At 43.2% G+C, this 21,865-nt stretch overlaps 1 protein-coding gene across 2 annotated transcripts in view; it reads right to left on the bottom strand.

The window, feature by feature from the left end:
* The window catches only part of KCNAB1 (potassium voltage-gated channel subfamily A member regulatory beta subunit 1), a 307,769-nt gene that overhangs the window by 17,886 nt on the left and 268,018 nt on the right, over window positions 1-21,865 (bottom strand). For both annotated transcript variants that reach the window (XM_028505142.2, XM_028505144.2), the window contains exons 9-11: window positions 4,254-4,339; window positions 2,965-3,085; window positions 1,806-1,900 (exon numbers count right to left, since the gene is read on the bottom strand). In XM_028505142.2, the coding sequence (XP_028360943.1) occupies window positions 1,806-1,900; window positions 2,965-3,085; window positions 4,254-4,339 (302 nt within the window). The remainder of the gene's footprint in view (window positions 1-1,805; window positions 1,901-2,964; window positions 3,086-4,253; window positions 4,340-21,865) is intronic.

Here is a 21,865-nt window from a genome sequence, read left to right as displayed (position 1 = left end):
CTTTTGGGCTTTGTATCTATGCTACGCCTTTTTGTTTTTTTCTTTCTCCTTTTGTTAGTGCATTTGGTGAACATTTTTTTTTGTTTTTTTTTCCAGCTGTCTGTAATCTTTTCTCAACGGTGATGGGGGTTAGCCAATCTTCAACACTCCAAATAGCGGTAGCTACCTCTTCTTTCAAAAACTGGGTTTGGGGGAGATAAATTCAGTGCCAGGAGACCTGGGTTCCCACAGCAACCTTCTCTACTATGAGTTTTCGCTCTTGGATCAGTATCCAACCTCTTTGCGCTCAGCTCTACATCTGGAAAAGGCCTTGTGAGGATAGTCTGAGAACAAATCCCCAACATAAACATGGGAGTACTTTGAGCTTTTTAGAAAGTCTTGAAAGAATGTCAGGGCCACACGCTTAGCTGCCACTGACTAATATCCACTCTATCCATTTGTCTTTGTGAGGGTAAACGGAGATGAATAAAACTCTTAGCCCAGTGTTGGCACGTAGTAGGTGCTCAATAAAATTGCAATTTTCAATGCTTCCCTTCCTTCTTCACTCTCTTCTTGCCTTTTATACCATCTTCCCTAAACTGATTCTTAGTTTTTCTTTGCTGACTTATTCAGACTTGGTTCAGAACAATCTTCCATTTTTAGAAGCAAGACCATATTTCATATTCTAGTGTAATTACATTTGTGATAATGCAAAACTAGAAATAGGACCATGTCACCATGCTTATATTGTATTATTTTTGAGAACAAACAAGCCAATAGGGCAACTGTTACGGGCAGAAAGGAGAGTGGCAGACCTTGAGAAGGTTCTGATTAGGGAAGCACATGTGGTTCCAGCCACACGGATTAAAGGGCTGCTGGTTTGGGCCGAACTTGAGCTGACCTCCCACTGGCTTTGTGCTGATGGAGGCAAGCGGCTTCCAGGCTTCTGCTGCCTCTCTGAGGTGTGGGGCCTGTCTGGATTTTGAAAATGCACGAATTCTCTCTCCTGATATTACAGAGTAATTGTGATTCTAATGTTATTACACATTCTCATACGTTTTAAAAACAAACATGTTGTTATTAATAAGAAGCGATGTTTGGAGTACTCTCCAATAAATTAAGCATCAAGATGTTCTGAATAGAGGCAATTTTATGTCAATGATCTTGAATATCTTTATGCTGCAGGAAAGAATTTAAGCCACAGGACTTCGCAGCCAGAGCGGACCTCTGAACACCAGCCCTGAGCCCCAGTGACAAGGGCGTGGCTGTGTGTTTGCTCTGGGTCCCCCCTTCTGACCCCCCCACCCCCATGCGGTGAAAACGTCAGCCACCCACCCTACAACCTCGCTCAGCTGCAACCAGTTAGTCCCATGTGGATTAAATTTCTGTGGCTTACATTTTGTCTTATCAAGAAAAGTGAAGTTAGATCCTCCTTACATAGGAAAGGGATTTTTACATTTGGTCAGTTTGAAAGGAGGAATGAAATGCCTTTTTTTAACATGAGCATAAATAACAGTGTAGGGATTCGCGCTCCAGGAGTCCCACCAGGTAGGTCATTGGGCGTGCATTGCTGCCAGGCCCCAGAGGAGGAGAGGTGTCTGTGCCGGCAGACTGGGAAGGCCTGACTGATGTGTGGCCGGGAGTAGAGGCCTCTGGTGGGCTCAGGGCTCCGGAGAGCCTGCTCCAGGGACCTCTCCCAGCCAAGGCAACGCTGTGCGTCAGCCGGAAGCCACTGGCTGCTGCACCGCTATTCTGATCCATCTTCCCAGCTCTCTGCAACCCTGTCTCCCACCCCCAGACTCTCTCCTAGAGGTGGAGGGAAATACCTTCAGAGAGGCCCTGGAGCTTTCAGGTACCCCGTTTCCATATTTTCCTGAGATGATTCCACAGGCAAGTGGGGACCAGGTCATCGCTCCAACTCCTACAGGAGAAAAACGGCTTACAAAGCTGCTTGTTGCGAATGGAATCAAGGGTGTGGGAGCATTCAAGCGGGGCTTGGCTAGTTATGGGAAGAAGCTGGGCAGATAGGAAGCACGAATGCCAGCATACATCCTTCTTATTAAAGTTTAGATATTTATAAACTGTGCTTTTATAAACCAATTACACAGGCAGAGTCAGTTATAGGGAATGGGCCTTATAAACAAGCCTGGAGAGGTGGCTTATTCACATATAAACTTTACGTTTCTTTTTACACTCAGACACAAACACTTTTACTTGCACAGAAATGCAGCGCTTGCTTGACCACCCAGTTCCAAATGGTGCCTGGCACATACCAGATGCACAATGCTTAGTGCGTGCCAAACACACAGTAAGTGTTAGCAATAGTAAGAGTTGCTACTGTTGAAATTTTTTTTTTATCCTGTTTCTCCCTCACCCAACATTTTCCTGCTCATATAAACCTCTTTCTTAGGAAGAAAGTTATCTCTGGAAACTTTTTAAGAAAAACTAAATAAGCCTGACAATGTGGCTTTCTCATGTTTTTTCTGAGGTCCAAAATTCTTGTGTATGTCTTGTGCATGTATTTCCCCTGTCTCTTTGCAATCATTCTGTCCGCTCACACAAACACACAGAGCCTGGCTGGTGAGCTGCTCTGGAATCCCTCCGGTCTGACTCTGCTCCAGGCACAGAGTGGGAGACATAGATGTTTATATCCACGTTTTTTTGAAAAGCTAATCATAATCCACTCATGTTTTGGCTACAGCAAGCACCCTATGAAAACTGAGTTTATTTACAGTTTCTTCCCTTCATTCTGTATGCATTTTTTGAATACCTGCTGAGTACAGCTTATGCACCAGTCACAACGTGCTGTAGCCGCCCTGTTTGCACATACGCCCATTTGATTCGTCTGCCGCCTCTGGAATGCATAGCTCTCCCATCCCTGGGTTAATGAGGGGCATTTAGGAAAGCATTTCAGTGTCTCTTTTTCCAGATCACTGGGCCTCCTATTGTTAAAAAATCATCAGTAAATTTGATTGAGAAAATTACCTATTTTATGGTAGAGCTCTGGTAGCTGAACCTCTACTTTCTCTCTCTGGAAAAGGTGGTACTCGGCTTGTTCACACACGGGAGGGATCATGTTGAATTGTCTTGCTACAGAATAGGCTTCCTAGGGAGAAATAAGATTGCAACTGGGTTTATACTGATGAGAAATAAGACGGCCCTGTGATTCATATGCATGAGAAATTTTCATTGCAGCAAAATCAGTACAAACCAAGAAACACGTATGATGCAAAACAATAAGCCAAGTTAGAAGCATCAGTTTGACTAAGAGCAATACGAAATGCAAGTAATCCTTATTATTCTTCAGGAGGGTTTGGGCTGAGTTGGGCCCAGGGCAAGTTGGTCCAAGCGTGACTTATGGACTATGATAAGGAAAATGAAGTTTGACTGTTTTTAGGTTTCTAAAAAAATGAGACTTGGACTAATACCTACAGATAACCTGTTATTAGCATGTGAAAAATAGTACAGTTTTAAAATAGAGTTTTTAAAGAAAACTAGACTATTGTGTTCATATATCTGATTAGCTAAGAAATTTAACTTACTCTTTTACCACCAAAAACAGTAAAATGTGATTCCTTTTAGAGACCAGCCCTGCCTGCTGTGCTGCGAGCTGATAAGGTCCAGCCTCCGTATCCTTCTCTGTAATGATAGCATTGACCATAGAGTTCTAGGGCCACAGTGACTGTGAGGAAGGATCGCAAGAGGTCTTGTGATTTACACGTGGTATCTGAAGACCAGTGCAGGCACACCTCAGAGACACTGCGGCTTCTGCTCCAGACCGCTGCAATGCAGTGAACCTCACAGTAAGGTGAGGCACACAAATGCTTGGTTTCCCCGTACTTATAAAAGTTAGGTTCACACTATTCTGTAGTCTATTAAGTGTGTAATAGCATTACGTCTAGAGAATGCACATGACTTGATTAAAAAATACATTATTGCTTAAAAATGCTAACCATCATCTAAGCCTTCAGCAAGAAGTAATCCTTTAGCTGGTGGGTGGTAACATCAAAGATCACTGATCACAGATCACCAGAACAAATGTAATAATAATGAAAACGTTTGAAATATTGTGAGAATTACCAAAAGGTCATACAGAGACACAAAGTGAGCAGGTGATGTTGGAAAAATGGCACCAATAGACTTGCTTGATTGTGGGGTTGCCACAAACCTTTGATTGGTAAAAAACATTGTATCTGTGAAGCGCAATAAAGCAAAGTGCAATAATCCCTGCAATGAGATGCCCAATGGCCATTCAAAGATGGAAACGAAATTACCATGATCTCCATGGCACTCCACCGTGAGGTCCCCCAGTACATCGCCATGCCTTGGTTTATCACATGTGTCATGGCTCGAACAATTTCTGTGGAAGGCCGAACAGAGAGCATTTCATGAGCTTCTCTACTTTGCAAAGTTATGTAGTCCCCGCTGCCCCCACTGCCCCAGCCAAGGCTTGGATGTTTAATCCAAATATTTCCAAGTATTTGTTTGATTAATATAATTGCTCTGACATTGGTGACAACATAATAGTCTACCATGAAATATTGATGGTGTGGAGGCTGGTGGTGCTTTTGGGTAAATTGACTTTCCATTTCCATTTGCAGCAGCAGCACTAAATGATATTAAAAACATAATGAGCACTTTAAGTTCTTCCTTTATTTTTATTGCTTCATGGTTCCTGGCCTGATAAAGGAGCTCGTGATTAACTTCCTTCAGAACCTGGGTACTTTGCTCACGAAAGTGAGAAGAAGAGACAGCACGGGTTTTGACCTTGTGGAATGGAAGGTCATCGAGAACAGGAGGCCTGCCTTTGTGTGTTGCATGTGTAGAGCTGGGCCTCACACAGCGTGGTGTATAATAGAGATGACTCAGCAGACATGAATTTAGCAGAAAGATAAACATATTAAATGAGGAACAAACAGCTGAAGCCACAGTGGCTCCCAGCCCACAATGGCACTCCTTGTCCTTGACCACTTTGAACCAAATTTTATTCAAGACGCCGATGTAATAGATTTCACTGGGGCCTGTTCACGGCCCCACCCAGTTTGCTCATCGGCCTCTTTCAGCTTGACATCACACTTCCTGAACAGGACAATGAATCCCCAGAGAGGTGGAGCGCAGCTCATCCTCTGGGCACCAGCCGGGTGTGGCGCAGAACCAGGGAGCATGGTTCTCAGCATGGAGAGCCTCAAGTTCAGCTGAGTGAGAAGTCACAATCATGGCTGCATTTCTTCTACAAAGCAGGCCAGCCAGACACCGAGGATGCTAGGTCAGTTGACATGTTCAAGGGCTGCAGACCTTAGCTCCTCTGGGTCCCTGTACCTGTGGATTCAATGTCCTTCAGAAGAGTCAAATCCTGGCTGCAAAGTCGAGTTGTGGTAGATGTATTTTTATATGATTTCTCACAAACAAGCACTGTGTAAATTGATAGGGAACAGGGTTTGGAATGTGACAGCAAGGTTAGGGTCTTAGCTTCCTCGCTTGGTTTATGTAAACCACTTTAAATTGACCTTGGTTTCTTTCTTGGGAAGATGGGAATGTTTTTACTCACCATTGTCTACCCAATGGAGATAGAATTTGGTTTATAAGCAAACTAAAATAACTCAGCAATAGAAACGAGGAAGTTTATTTTCCCTTTATAAAACAAATTAGATACACAAAGTTGTATGAAAGACTTTCTTTTATTATGCAAATGGACAATAAACATTTCTGAAAGCCCCAGAGGTATTCTCTCCTTTCCGGACATCTCCATGGGGGTCCTGCTCCCTTTCCTTTCCCCTCCGGTTCCATTCAGAGCCGAGGAGGAGTTCATTCAACCGACAGTATTAGTTAGGTGTCTGCTCCACTGGGTGGTGGGGATACTGTGGTGAATCCCACATAAGGGTAAACACTGCTGAGGCTCACAGAGAATACACCGAACCCAAGATGCTCCCCTTTCTCTAAGTCTGTGATCAGGTAAGATGAGTGCAGAACACGGGGGACGAGGGTCAGGGAAGAAGGAAGGGAGACGGAGACTCGTGGGAATGAGACGGAAGCGGGCACAGTGGGGTGCAAAGGACTCTTCTGCCAGACGGTGGGCCCCAGAGGTGTGCAGGACTCGCCCTGGAAGACACGGGAGCTCCTGTTTGAGGAATCCTACTCTCAATAGCGATCAGTCGTGTGAAAGTCAGGTGGGTGTGGAAAGTGAGGAAGAGGAGAGAATAAATAGTCCCGAGTGTGGAAGGCCCTATGTGTGACAGTCCAATGCCACAGGCACTTGGGTTGTTCGTAATTTCTTTCTCCCTCACCTGCTTGGCCTCTGACCCCACGAGACGACTGGGTTGGAATACTTAAAGGAGAACTCCGGGAGTCCTATTCCTTTGTCAAAGCAAAATAGTTTTTCTTTGTGAACCATATAGTATTGCAAGATTTGTAGTTTATTGAGCTCAGTATTCCAACTTGAAAAAGAGCCAAAATGACAAAAAAAATTGTAAACTGGACTGAATGAACAAAGCCAAGTTTCTCTTTCCTTCTCATTTTGCCTTAATTGGGTGAAGGCACTTCTCACAAGTTCTGAGGAAAAAGATGTCTTTAGAACCACTTTAATGGATAGTATCACAAACTGCCCCAGTAATTGTCCCCAGGAATTATTTAAAAATAGAATGTATGGAAAGAGGGAAGGACCAGGGCTCTTATTTTCAGTTTCCTTTCATTTGTAGTAAACGCTTTAATCCAGGAATTCTTATCCTGGAGGAGGCTTCAGGGAGACATTAGGGGGGAACTGAGAGGCTGCAGTTGGAGATTCATGTTGCCAGAAAGATAAAATTTAATTTAACACACATTAATTTTTTTTTAAATGTCAGAGAAAAATCCCCCAAGTGTTTAGCTAACAGGAAATTGCCATACTGGTGGCTGAGGGGGTTTTTACGTGGTTCTACTATTTAGGGACACTAGAGGGCAGCATTGTTGAGAAAAAAATTAACTGAGTCTAAATTCTGTTGTTTTACTTGTGCGTCATGGAAATGCATTTTAAAAGTATAGTCAGAGCATCGATTCTGAGTCAGGAGGACATTAGGAAGATCACTTAGTGCATTGCACTCACCTGCTCCTGGGAAAGAAACAGACAACCTTATTAAATCTGGCAATCCAATACTGAATGTGACTACCCTGCTTTTCCAGGAAGCCCTAGCACCAGGGGTTGTCAGCCCTGACTGCACATTCAAAATGGCACTATCCAGGCTCAGTATTACACTACACTCAGAACGGTTCTAACTGAAACTGTATTATATCAGAATCTCTGGAGTTGAGGCCTGGCACCAGTGCTTTAAAAACACATCCCTGGTGAGCCTAGGGTGCAGGCAGGGCTGAGAACCGCTGTGCTCATCTGCACCGATGTTCCCCAATCATGGCGGCAGCAGCAGCCACTTCTGGGAACTTCTTAGAGATGCAGAGCCCAGGGCTTCACCCCAGACCTCCTGAATTATAAAACCTGGGGGCCAGAGGGGCCCAGTAGTCTGTTCTAACCAGCCCTCCAAGCAATTCTGGTGCAGAAAGAAGTTTGAGAACCACCACTTCATTCCATTCCCAAGTAAGGCGTTTTAGTGGGTATGAACTTCCTCTCACCGTTCTTTCTGCTCTTTCATCCGATCTCAATGCTTCATGCTGCAATTTAACCTTTAGGTTAGTTATTTGCTTTAGTAGATGTGTAAACAGGTGGTCACTATGGCGTGCATGCTTCTTGCACGTGCCCATGCACACACACACTTGGGTATGAGTCGGGATCACCTGAGGAAGGTGATGAACACACAGAGGTGCAGGTCCTGGCCTGCACTTGAGTGAGCCTGGGCCTTTGGATTATTTTCATTAGCTCTCAAATCTCAAAGTTCGAGAAATACTGTCTACACTATCAAAACAACAACAACAACCAAACAAACCCCAAACCCATGTTAAATCTTCCCTGCGCACTCCTTTCCAGGGTGGAGTCATCATTGCTATTCTTCAATCCACAGGCCACAGGCAGCTCTCTCTCCCGCTCCCTGCGCCCCAGCACCTAGCTGGCCGTCTGTGCATGCCACAAGTCAGTGCTGCCTCTCTGAAGATTCCGTGTCCCCAGCGGTCAAGTGAGGAGGCTTTAAAGTGGTAATAGCACCACTTTCAAGCTATCGATCCTGTGGAGCCCTTTCGAAGCTTGACCCGAGATGAGGTGTGTAGACTGATCTGTGAATCTAAGAGCAACACAAGCTGAGAAGCGAGGAAGCAGGACGTGGTTCTGGTTGTTTCTTTCTTGCTTCTCAAATAGACTCCGATTCTCACATTTTAGTTACAAAAAAAAAAAAAAAGAAAAGGCTGGCATTCTCCTTTCAGTAATGTAGGTCATCTATATTTTAAAATATGTATTTTAAGCTAAAGGCCTTAATAAACCTTTATTTTAAGTGAAAACAATTTATTGATAAACATTTTTTTAATTGTCCCTCACGCCAAAAATGTTGCTCGCATTTAAACTCCGTTCACGGGAAATGCTCCCTAGAACCTCGGAGGCTGTGAGTGGAGGGTTACCCTGCGTGAGCCCCAGGGACTGAAGGTAAATGTGCAGAAATTAGTGTTTGATAAAATGCACTTGAGTTCACCTGGCCACGAAGACACGAAATAATAAAAACAAAAGGAACATTAGACACCTTCCAGTGCAGTCTCCTCTCGCTAGAGGAGGAAATACAGGCTGGGAGTCCCTTGTTTTAAGGCATACTTAAAAGCTTGCATGTTATTAATAATTATAACGACTTCAAATATAGTTACAAAATGCCGAGATTGGATACACAAAATAATTGAACTATATAGTGGACTATGTGATTTTGTCCTATTTTTCTAAGTTTCTATAAATGTGTGTTATCATACTTTTATAATCTAAAAATAAAGAAGAAAAAAGGTTCCCTGACAAGCAATAGCACCACTTTAAAGCACTAACATGCTATAGATTAATTCACAAATGTTAGGTTTTGTGAATTTGTAGAGGTCAAAAATCGTTGACTATTGGCAGTGTCATGGACGCGGTTCAGCCTCACTGCCCATCACATCTTCCTTCCTGAGCGGAGAGGTGGCGGCTGGGGCACGGACAGAACGTGGGGGCTCGGTTTCACCAGAGGAACTGTGAACACTGATAAAAAACAAATAGGTCTAGACCTGGGCACAAGTTTTACTCCAAACCAGCTGTTTGCTCCTTGTATATCTAAACTTGACTTGTTCATTAACTTCAGGCGCTTGTGGCGGTGCTGGTTTCTAATGGTGCCTCTTTGTGGCTTAGACGTTTCTTCTTGGTTCTTTATCAGTCCTTTATCGTCTTGCCTTCAAGACTCCTCCCTCAGTGCCAGCTGAGGGTCTGGAGGTAGAGGACAATCCTTTCTCGCAGGAATGACACTCATACCCACAAAGGAAGCGACCGCCACGGTTAGCCATAAAGGCTTGCTGAGTGTCTGAGGAAAGCCTGGCTTTGTTCCCCTTGCAGAGCACCACGCCAGGATTTAGAAGATATTTATGTCCCATCATGTCACTAACTGGGCACATTGTTCAACCTTCTGGATCTCCAGTTTCTTCAACACAAATGAGCACATTGATAGTAACTGAGCACATGAGAAATCTTTATACAACTCTTTTAGGTGGGTTACATTTTAACCCCCACCTTCCTGATGAGAAGCTGAGGCTCAGAAGACAGGCATCTGGACAAGTTCTCAGGAGACAGTGTCTAAGGCCACTTCGAGCTCTGCAGTTCCGTGATCAGTCATCTTGGAATGCACATTGTGGGGAAAAGGTTGGGTTGGGGACAGAAAACTAAAAGAGTATTTATGTAACTGATCCCACTGTGTATCTGTGAATGTGTGATGCCTTGTGGTGGCATCTACCCCTTTGCACATAATATGCTGATGACCACAGTTCATGATGCGCTTGACAAGAAATGTGAGCTATCTTCTTTGCTTCTGCGAGGAAAGATCTCAAATCTGATGACGCTTTGAAAAGGGAGCCAAAAGACTGCCTGTGTCTGCATCGGACCTGTGAAGCTTACAGAAAGCGTGATCCTCACAAGGTGTTCCTTTACACGGAATAGCTTTCTGGGTCAGGGTGTCGGTCAAAATGATCCTGTCTGAGAACAGCCCAGATTCAAAGGATCAAAGGGACACATGTGGAGCTATACGTCTCCGAGGACAATGCACTGTCCTCACCCTGCAGCCACCCTGAGAGATGCCCCCCCCCCCCCCGCAAAGGGCACATGGTCCTCTCCTCTCTGCTCTGCCACATACTGGTTTTCCCCGACCCCAGACAGGTTTGAACTGAGCCTTTGATGTTTCCAAATCTTATTCCGGAATGTGGACTAGTATCATCACATTATTGAAATGGACACTTTTAGCCTCACTTTTACCCCAAGTGCAAGGCCCTGAGCAAAACAGTGGTCAGTAAGTACCCTCACGGTTGAGAGACAATTTAATCAGATTTGTCTGAGTTTGTGGCGTTTCCTACCTCCCCGTGAAGCCTCCCTCCCCTCCATCTTTCACCCTTATCTCAAACTGAATAAAACTCCAGAAATTTGATTTGCAGAACCTGCAAACAAGAGCAGCTCCCTCCAGTAAGAGCCTGAACTTGCTGTGACTTCTGAGCACACACGCAGGCTCTCCTGGGGACCTCTACTCACTCCGTGCTCAGCTCTCCCTGTAGAGGGGGAGGCTGTGGGATGCTGTATACTTTTAATATTCCTTCCTCCACCACACAGGCACCTTCAGTCCTAGAGAGGGAGCACCTGTCCATCACACATTTAGATAAGAGTGGCCAAGGGACTTGACTGAGGCAAGGCACAGTTTTCTGGTCTTTCAAAAATACTCTCTCCTCCTTATTTCTTATAATCTTCTCATCACTACACACAACAGCTCACCTAGACCAAACAGCTCACCAGACCAACTATTGCTGGCAGATGCTCCAATAATTATGTGGAATATAGATCATAAAATCACACCTTGTGCTTCAACATAATGTGAAAATATTCCCCACTGCTTCCTACTAACACCTGCTGATTCCAAAACATCAGTTTGTAAGGCCTGTGTTTGGTTAACACTAAGTGGTAGTAATGAAATGACAGACCATTTCTGTCCTGATGAAAGAGAGGTAGCATTCATGGTAAGTATAGAATACAGTGTTCTTCCAAATGCCACATTCTGTAAGGTTTATGACAGTAGAATAAATTCTAATTAATTTAGAGACATCCAGAATAGAGTAAGTAAAAACCCATTGCCCTTAAATTATGTCTGGAGCAAGGCAACAAATAAGAAATGTGAAGAAATAAACAGATCTAAGTGAACTGAAATTCCAGGGTTGTGCAAATTTCCTAGATACCTGACTTATCTCTTCCCCTGTGAAGGTGGAAGCTGTGTTGTCAGCTTTTGTTATATAGACATATGTTCATATATATGTTCTGCTTTGCCATAGATGACATTCCCATGAACACCTGATTTGAATAACTTGATTTTTCTTAGTGGAATATACCAGGATGAATAATTTATAAAATGCATGCAGCAATAAACAAGGAAATTAACCTGCTGTGTAGATTAAGCTGAGTGAAATGTTTCTTATATATATCACAAATGATGATGGTGAAAGGAACTCTGGTTAGACACTATAACCTATCAGTAACACATAGAAGACATGATAGAAATTATAAATACCCTTATTTACAGGGTTAGGCATAAATAATGCCCCCTTTTTTATTACAAAAATAAACATGTAATTCTGTTAACATAACAATATCATACCCAAGCACACCATATGACATATTAGGTGAAATGCTTAAATTGAAATGATAAATGATTATAGCCATATAATTATTCTATGAACCACATTCAAGCAGGTCTTACTTCTGCCGGACTCTGTGGAATCGCAGATGTAAAGATGATATCTTTGAGCATTATTAGCTTTTTATTTGTGATTGTCTTGTACTTTGGGCTGCAGTTTTTCTTAGAATGAGGATGTCTCAGACTTTGTGGTATATCAATTGGGCTGTTATTGTTGTTGTTTTTTTGTGGGAAGAGTATTGAAAACTCAATTAGAAGTCCTTAAATTATAAAAGAGATGTATCAGCTTTGTCACTAGAAATGCAGAGGTTGTAATACACGCTTCAGAATTGGTTGTTCCAAGCCACTGAGGACTGCCTTCTTCCTACTCTGTGTTCTGCTCTCCCCAGGCTGGATTCCACTGCGGCATCAAGGTGGCTATCAGTACTTCTGCTGCCACATGCTTCCTTGCCCATCCTCATCCAGTGCTCTTTTGCCTCAGCTTCTGACATTCACTCTGATTGGGCTGTTCTGGTCACATGAACCAGTGACTCTGGCCAAGGAAGAATGGGCTGATGGGCTTAACACAACCCAGAACTCACCTTGGACCTGAGGTCCAGCAAGGGGAGAGGAAATGGCCTTCCTCTGAGTCCGCTGGCAGTCTGAGGGGAGCATCATCACCCACATGAATATCTGGGACCTGAGAGGGGACAGGAGACTTCTGGGCTGACAGCCAACAATGTCCTGTTTGCTCAGACTGGGTCTGGTTGAGCACACCCACAAAGAAGGACAGGGAGACAGCTAACTCCACTAGTGCCTACTGTATGCTGGGATCCGTGCTGGAGTTTTATCAATACGATTGCATTGAAGCTTTACTATAGCCAAATGAGGTGGTTTATCATAGTTTCGTTTTACATTTGAAGAACTGGAGGCTCAGAGAGGCGATGAACTTGATGAAGCCAGATTATCACTTCTCCTCTAAAACCAGCTGCACCCCCCAGACCCCATGCTCAAACAAAATGAAACAGCACATGCTTTTTCTTTCTCTCTTCATCCCTATGTCTGTAGTTCATGCCCACCTCTTTTGATTTTGGTATTTTGAAGCTTGGAGGAGGGTTTAAAATATCTCTTATCAACTGAGGGAATAAGCCTTTGGGTGTGTCAAAGGGAAATGTATTGTGCAAAACTCATTAAGGAATAGTTTTCCAAATGTTCACTGAAATACTAAAGAATACATTAAGCAAACCCTGCAAGTTGTACTTGCAAGCAAACCCTGCAAGTTGTATTGGGTGGCACCCAATATTTCTGTATCCATCATTAGTGGAACAATTATTTTTACACTTGGGAGCATCTGTCATTGCGTTGTAGATATCTGACTCAAGCCCCGAATTTCTGATCTTGTATGTTGTGTGAAGGTCATCTAATGGTCAGACAGGCCAATGTGGGACCTTATCCGTGTAGCTTATTCTATTACCCAGTCTGCAGCTTTTTTTATTTATACAACTGGCTGTGTGTATCAGCTGCTTGGGACGGGCTTTTAACTTTATTTTAAAAGGAATTCTATCATGTGGATGAAAGATTAAAGCAGTCAACTTGGCAGAGGATTGATAAGAGGAAAAAAATATTTATCCTAATGAGATTTTCTACTGGCAAATCTAGTTCATGCTGTAACAGGAAGCAATCTTTATTGGTCCTTAAAAGTATGGAGCTGGCCTTTCTTGCTGGTCCTACCAGGGGAGACGTCTGGAAGGAGATGCTATCTTCATCTTAATTATGTTAAAAAACTCTGCCCTTCCAGCAGAGGCTGCTTCCTGGCTGCCCCAGATCCGTTTTGGCCCTTTGGAGCTTATCTGGGTTTGTGAGGTGTCTGGTAACTAACCGAAAGGCAACTTTTGAACTGACAACGTGGAATGGATGATTTTCTCAGCCTTTTGACAGCGAACCACCTGGTACAGAGGAAATACCAGCTTTGCTAATATTTTAAAATGAGGCACCTGCAGCTTTGCATGTTAAAACTGGAAGGCAGGCCCATGAACGGCCCAAAATTCATTGCAAGAGTCACTGCAGTGGCAGTGGGCCTGGCCCCGGGTGTGCCCTAGGAGGCCCCATGTTCTCCTCCTTGCACCTCCACCCTGTTCCACACGCTGTCTGTCTGCTTGTGTCTGGAGCCCTTCCTCTCTTTCTTCGGGGCTTGCTTTCCTATTGCTGAGGTTCTTCTCCACACCCCCCACCCAAAAGATGTCTGTTTCTCCTTATTTTCTCCATTGGAATCTTCTGCTCAGGGATAGTTTAGCAAAGTTTTTCATAGAAGATAGTGCTTTCTTAAATATCTCTACTGAGTGATCCACTAAAGCGCCACAAAGGGAAAAATATTAGACAGCCCTGACTTTGGCATAAAAATGTATGCAAATTTTTACTGTACACCATAATAAGGCATTTCCTTTAAACGATAATACTATTTTTTTTTCTGTACAAACCTTTGAGTAAAACTGATATGGAGGGAAAATGCCCCATGTTCACTCTGTGGCCCATCCAACTCCCCCCCTCCCTCCCCAGCTGCCTTCTCCACACACAGCTCATCTTATTCCCCATGTTTCAGGAGAGGCGCACACCTGGTTGTGAGGCACAGAGCAGCCGAGGGGGAGGGGCTGGAAAGGTGTAATGAACAGCTCCTCTCCGGGACTGGTCTTTAGTTAGACACAGAACCCTTGTTTGGCCTGATCCTTTATGTCTGAGGATTTTTGAGGATTTTCATGAGGCTCCCTCATGTAATACTAGGGTCTTCTGTCTTTTGGAACAGCGATTTGCAACTGGTGTGCTGCAGGAATTTTTAAAACATGTAATACTTGATTAGTCAGGGCCACTGACCTCTTTTCCCTTTGACTATCAAGTTAAAAATTGACAACAGCCAACATAACAATAGCTGTCCAGTGTGGATGAATCAAAATTATACCTATTATTTTGTCAGATCAGCAAACAATATATTTTTTGGTGTGCCTCAGCATTTCAGTAATTAGTTTATGTGTGCTATGAGATGAAAAAGGTTAAAAATCGCTGTTCTGGAGTATTAATAAGGACAGCTTACACTAATATAACACTTACACTTGGCCTGTTTCTAAACACTTTACATATAGTAACTCATTGAGTCCTCATAACAATCTTATCAAGTAGGTCTGTTATTATTATTGTTGTTGTTGTTGTTGTTTTGCACATGAGGAAACTGAGGCACAGCTAGGGTGAGCACATGGTTTTAGTGAGTGCTGGAGCTGCGGTTTGAAAGCAAGCAGTGCAGCTCTAGTCTGCCCATGGCCACAGAGAACACCTGGCAGAGCCAGAAAGAGGCAGACTCGGGCCCGCCGAGTGGACTGGGACGCGCTGATGGAGCAGGACGGCTTACATGGAAGGAACGAAACACTAACTGCAGAGCTGCTTTGGGAACCAAAGGAACCCTCTCCTGTTTCCTGAGATCGCACTCTTCATACAGGCGACCGCCCGGTGTGTGTGTGACCACGTGGTGCTCCTCTGTTATTACTCTCTAAAAATAATGAGACATAAAATAAGTGGAAATGATGGTTTCTTCTCATCCTGCAATGGGTTATCAGCCTGCTTTGGAAGCCACCGAGGGAAAGCGTGGGGCTTGGTACGGCTTGTTCAGGGCATGGCTTGTTCAGGGCATGGCAGGGAGGTCTCCGGTGCCGGCCTGCTTCTAGGGGGGATGTGTGAGAAGTGGGCCGGCTTCTGCTGGAGGGATCTAGGGTAGGAAAACTAGCCTTGATTGTGTGTGTGTTTCTAAGCCTCAAGGAATGTCTCTGGATTTCAACAGCCGTGAGATCATAGTAAATATTGACAACTCAGTGCTACTGGCATTTTTATCTCATTTGTGTGTATATGTGTGTGGTTATTGTTTTAATCTTTAGTTTTGTCTAAGTAACACAAGCACATTGTTTAAAGAGTCAAAACTAAAAGGCTTGTAACAAAGAGCAGTAGTAGTCCTTCGACTCTGCCTGCCAGCAGAGAAAACTGCTTGCAACATACGTGAGGGTTCATTCTGGAGTCAGTCTGTACATTTCTCGGCATTTATGCATTACTATCATGCTCCAGATTTTTTAGACATTATCCACCATTCTGGAAGTGAGTTTTAGCTTCCACGCATGCATCCTTCTAAGTTCACTGTTTTTTCAATACATTCACATCTCAGTTTAGGATTTACATTCATATTCTGTTTTCATTACAATGACTGTGTACTTAGTGTCCACTGCTGAGCTAAGTAGTTTATGATGACTGCAGTTGCTTTCTTGTATAACTTTTCTATTTTCTTTTAGTTGACAATTGCTACATTCACTTAGCTTTATTTGGAGCTATAGCTAAATTTCCCATGTTTTGAACAAATGTCTCTGAATATAGTTTTCTACTAGATAAGGAACTTAGTTCCTACTTTTCTTTTCTGGCAACATCCCATCTAGGTCCCACCCCCCTTCTCCTGCTACACCCTACACCCCCATCATCCTGGAGATTCTCTTCCTCCCTTTAATGAGTTAGATCCATGGCTTTCCCTGTGGGGTTTATTCTCTCACTTCAGTGGAGCACATTTTCAGTAGCTTCTGAGGAATTGTGTTGGGGAGACAGAAAAGTAGAATGTTATTATTTCCTCACCCATGGTTGGTAGCTTGCCCACCATCTTCTGGCTTAGAATTTTGAAGACTTGCCCCGTGGTATTCTGGTTATCCATTTTGCTGTTGGAAACTGTTGGGCCATCTCTATTCTTCAGACTTAATGGGCTTCCATTATTAAATCCCTGGAATATTTTAGGATGGTTTCTTTATCTTTTCAGTTACAAAATTTCACTATAATGTTCCTTTGTGTAGGTCTTCATTCATTGTCCTGGATACTTGGTGGGCCTTTCAATCTGGAGACTCATATTCTTCGAATCAGGAGATTTTCTTGTATTTTTGAAATGACCTCTTCTCTATCTTTCCTGTTCTCCCTAGACATCTTTTAGTGGAATGGATGTTGGACCTCCTGGAAAGAACCTTCATTTTCTTATCTTTTCACCCCTATTGTCTGTGCTTTTTTCTCCCTACTTTTGGGATCTTCCTCAACTTCAATATTCAGTGTCTTTATTGACTTTTTAAAAATTTTAACTATTGTGTTTTATTATCTCTAACATTTTTTCTTGTTCTGTGTTGCTCTTGCATTCTCTTTTATACTGTTCTTACTCCATTGGTGCAATATCTTCTCTTTTCTCACCAAGTATATTAATTATAGCTTCTTTGAAATTTTCTATATCCTTCTGCATTGTTCTGCTTTCTTCTGTTGAGTTCTTAAAATTTTTTTTTAATATTAGAGGTTTTCTTTGAATGTCATGTGATCCTTGGGTTTTCGTTTAAGAGTAAAGCACTAAAATTGTGCTTGGATGGCACTTCCCAGCTAGAGTAATTAGGGGACTTGCCACTTTGTCCCACTGAGGTTTTCTTTCATAGCAATGCCAGTATCTGTTAGATTATTTTTTTTCTGGGATAGATAATATTCTCCAGAGAAATGTTCTCTTATCTTTGCACAGGAGAAGTGCATGGTGTGTAACCTGGAGGTAAATGAGAGGAAAGATCTGGGATCTAATACTCTTTTTTTTTTTTTATTTAAGGCTGGCCCCACCTTCCTGTTTCTGGTATCCCTTAGACTAGAACTTCTCAGTGAAATTCTCTAGCTAATGTACCTCTTGCCTCCTTCACTGGAGGAGAAAGGCAGGAGCCCACCTACAGATATGGGAACATGGAGCTTTAATTGCTCTGTATAGTCTTGAATAACTACCTTTTTTCTAGTTCCCACCTCACCCCCCATCTTCAGTGACTTTGGTGCCTCTTGTGACTTCACCATTCTCAGGTTGTGTGGTACAAATTAACTTGCTTCTCACTTGTGGACACTTTCAATACATCTTTTCAGTTCTGCTAAGTTATTTACAATTTCTCCATCCCTTTTCTACTTTCAAATATATTGGTCCAGATTTTGAATCTGCTACTTTTATAAGGAAGTTCTTATTTAGTTCTTTGCCCCATATGCTATTTATTGGGTGAGTTTTAAAATTTTTTTTTAAAAAGGGACAGAGATATTTCACTTTGTCATCCGAAATCAAGAGGTTTCTTTGCTGTTTTCCAAATGACAAAACTGAGACTCAGAGATTTGGTGGCTTCTACTCCCTTGCCCACCCCTGTTTCATCAGAACTGCTCTTGTCCAGGTTATTGATGAGCTCTGCACTGGTAACACCAACGAGCAATTCTCAGTCCTCATCTTACTTGGCCCATTAGCAGCATTTGCTACAATGGACCACTTCTTCCTTCTTTTTGTGTCTTATTTACCTGTTCCTTGGGCACCAAACTCTTCCCTCCCTCCTCCCAATCTTTTGATGTTGGGGAAGCCCAGGGCTCAGGTTTTGGTCCTTTATTTCTATGTTTTTTTCTCTTTCTTTCTGTTTTTCCTCTCTGCATGATTTTAGGTATTCTCTCAATGCTTTAAATGTCATTTACTTGCAAACAACCCTCAGGTTTAAATTTCTGTCTGTCTTCTCAGTTTCATTGTCCATTTGCCTACTAAGCATTCACTTGGATGTCTAATGAACATTTCAAACTCATCATGACTAAACCAGACTCCTGATCTCTCCCACAAACCAGCTCCACCTGTGGTGTTCCCCATCTCAGCTGTGGCAGCTCCATCCTTCTGGTGACTCAGGCCTAAATCCTTGGAGTCATTCTTTACACCTCTCTTTCTGCTCCACCCACATCCAACTCATCAGGAACTTCCGCTGGCTCTGCTTTCAATAATATGTATCCAAACTCAACCACTTTTACACTTCCACAGCTAGCCCTGACTGAGCCGTCATCACTTAGATCCTCTCACTAGGTTCTCTCCTCCTCTGTCCAAACTTTTTCATTCTTTGGGCAAGTGAGGAGGGTTCAGAGTCACAGAGCTGAGAGTACGGGAGGAGGAGAATAGAAAGCTCACCTTTACTGATGGATGCTCACTCATAAAGGGCTAAGGGTTGTGGTCCCCATTGTAATAATCAAGGTGGGCAGGGATTCTCAGATGCTAAAACTGGACTTTGAGGGACCAGGCTATTCACCTGGTCTCACAGGAACCTGCCCCATGCTATTTATTCAATTCTAGGTCAAGGAGGAACCATCATAGTGGAGAAAGCTAGCAGAAGTCTTCTTAACTGAGTGGTCAACCTTATCATGACCAATAATGAGACACAGTGACTCCTGGGCCCTCTGAGGGACACACTGAGAAGAGCCCAACATCAACTGCGTAGTCTTCTTGGCAAAAATGCTTCATCTTAATCTAATCATGAGGAAACAGTTAGACAAATCCAGACCCAGAGGTACTCTCCAAAGCACTGGCTTCCATTTTTTAAAAATGTTGATGTCAGTGAAGAAAAAAGAAGGTGGAGGAATGATTTTAGACTAAGAGATGAAATAAGCTGTAATAACTAAAAACAATGTGGGATTCTTAATTAAATCATGAACCTGCCTCCTTGATTCACCCCCAACGACAACAATAAAAAAAAATACTATAGAAGCCATTTTAGGAAATTCGAACAGGGCTGGTATATTATATAACAGTGGTATATCAAGTGTTGAAGTTCTTAGGTGCAATGATTGTGTTATGGTTATATAGAAGAATGACTTATTATCAGGGGACAGGAGAAAGTATGGGCAAAATGTCATTAGAGAGAAAGCATAAAAGGGAAAAACAGAGGCAGATACAGCCCAGTCTGGTAAATCTACATGAATAGTATTGTATTCAACTTTTCTGTAGGTTTTAATTAAAAAAAAAAAAGCTGGGGGAAGAAAGAGACATGGACCCAGTCTTTGCCCATTTCGTTTGCTGGTATACAAATGGACACTGGGTGTCTCTCTTTGAAATTGTATTTCAGTTGTGTCTTGGTGCCTGGTTGAAACTTTGACTATTAATCTTACTATGTGTATCAATTCCTAAAAGTATAAACATATGTAATGACAATTTCAACCTTAATACGTATGTATAGAGCATTACAATGTATAACAACACATTTTCACTTACACGATCTCATATTATATTTACAACAATCTTGGAAGTAGCTAGAGAAGGTAATATTTTTATTCTTCACATTTTCCAAATAAAAAGCTGTGCAGCAGCAAGTCTGAGTGACTCAGCCAAGTTTGTCCTAAAACTAGCGCCCTCACCCTCTGATTGCAGACTCTCGATTTTTTTTTAACTACACATATTAAATACCCAAGAAAGGTTTAACAAAACCATTTACTCTCTTATTACTTCATTTTACGCAGGAAGTAAGAGAGAGACTTAAGGGTATTTATTCACCTGGGAATTCCAGGTTAGCAACGGCACAGGTGGCCCCGCTCACCCCGCTGAGTCAGCATGCTGGTAAACCCTGAGACGCTGCGAGGTGGCAGGCTGCTGAGGTCTGTAACCCCACCTGCCCGGGCTCGACAGCTAGATAATGCTAGTTGTCTCTGAGTCCTAGCCATGTCATTGCAGATCAGCTGCAGCATGATGAGGAACTTACAAAGATGAATATGAAAGTGAATTCTCCTGAGACTGAGTCAACATCCTCTCAGAATATGGAGGTAAATCTTGTCACAACTCCAGCGATCTTCCAGGGAGACAACAACTCCCACAGAAGGAAGTGCACATGAGTCACAAACCCACAGCCCAGAATATTAAGCTGTTCTGTTTCCTCTAACAGCTGGGGTGAGCAGAGGCCATCTTCATGGTCTCTGTCTTTTTTTTTTCTTAACAAAAAGTTCCTTAATGCAGAAAGACCCCACCCTTTCTGAGCTGCCCTTTCTGTGACTGAGAGCCAGAGTTGTGATGAGGAGGTCCCACAGGCCCCCAGATATGTGGCCCACCTTGTTCCTCCTTGTGTCTTACTAATGATGGGGGTTGAATCTCTTCTGCCTTCACTGTTGAAAAAGGAAAAGGGGGTGTGGGGAGAATAGAGGAAATAGCTACATTGTACAGAAGGTAAGCATACTCTTCTTCCAGACCCTCCCTTCAGACCAGGACTCTATGGAATGAGGTTGGGAATCTTTGACTTTCAAAGAAAGCACAAGACATAGCACCCAGATGATGACAAGTGATTAGCTGAAATTCAGTTTTCTTTAAAGCCAGCCCATCACGCATTCTCCGCAGCCTTGGCACGCTTCACCCCTCAGCACGCTGCAGCCAAGGCCGTTGTTCTGAAGCTCCTGTCTCTCTGTGGCGCTCAGATGGAGAAAGGTACTTGCCCACCAGGGCTTTGTTCCTGATGGACGTGGAGTGCTCCACGTTCAGAACTTTGGGGCCCTCTGTTAACTGTGGAAGATTTTTCAGTGGCCTCAGGAGGCTGAAAATCTGAGGCGGCATGTCGACAACTAAGAGGGGTAAACTCTGTAATGCATCTTGGCTGTGTTCCTTTATTCAGTTCTGCTCAAGAAGGTACAAGAAACAAACAACTAAGAAGGGTAAATGAAACTGGATAACGGAACAACTCGCTTGTGGGACACGGGCAGAAGTCACACGATGTGTATGGTAACGTGGATCAGGAACCTTTGAGTCACGGCAGCTTTAGACAAAGTAGAGAATATATGTGCCAAGCACAGAGAGGGAAGAATGAAAAGATGTGATATTCACAGTGTATCCATGTGCATACAACACCAAATATTTGAGATACACTGAGTACACATGAAATACGTGAGGACTCAAATGAGGTCTTAGATCAGCCACCCATGGGTGAGCCCACTCTGTCCTCAAAAATTCTGTGCACAAGAAATGCAGAGTGCATAGCTGTGCATCAGGCTAACTACAGGTGAGCTACGGCTGATGGCCAGGTGGGTCTGTCCCCGAGGCTTTCCAGTACATCAAGTGTACTTTTGACCCAGGCACCTTCTGTCTGCTGAACTTTCTTGCTCAAGCCTCTCTTCTGACCATTATAATAACCACACCACCACAGGGAAGGGCAATGTGGCTGAGAGCAAGAACAGGTCACAGGAACACAGCAGGCCCTGAGATTCAGGTAGCTGGGTCCCTTCACCTGCTTGTACTCTATCCTAACTGTTTCATTGTTCCTGTC

The sequence above is a fragment of the Phyllostomus discolor genome, chromosome 2, assembly GCF_004126475.2.
Source record: "Phyllostomus discolor isolate MPI-MPIP mPhyDis1 chromosome 2, mPhyDis1.pri.v3, whole genome shotgun sequence".
NCBI lineage: Eukaryota > Metazoa > Chordata > Mammalia > Chiroptera > Phyllostomidae > Phyllostomus > Phyllostomus discolor.
This window is presented reverse-complemented; position numbering and strand designations above follow the sequence as displayed.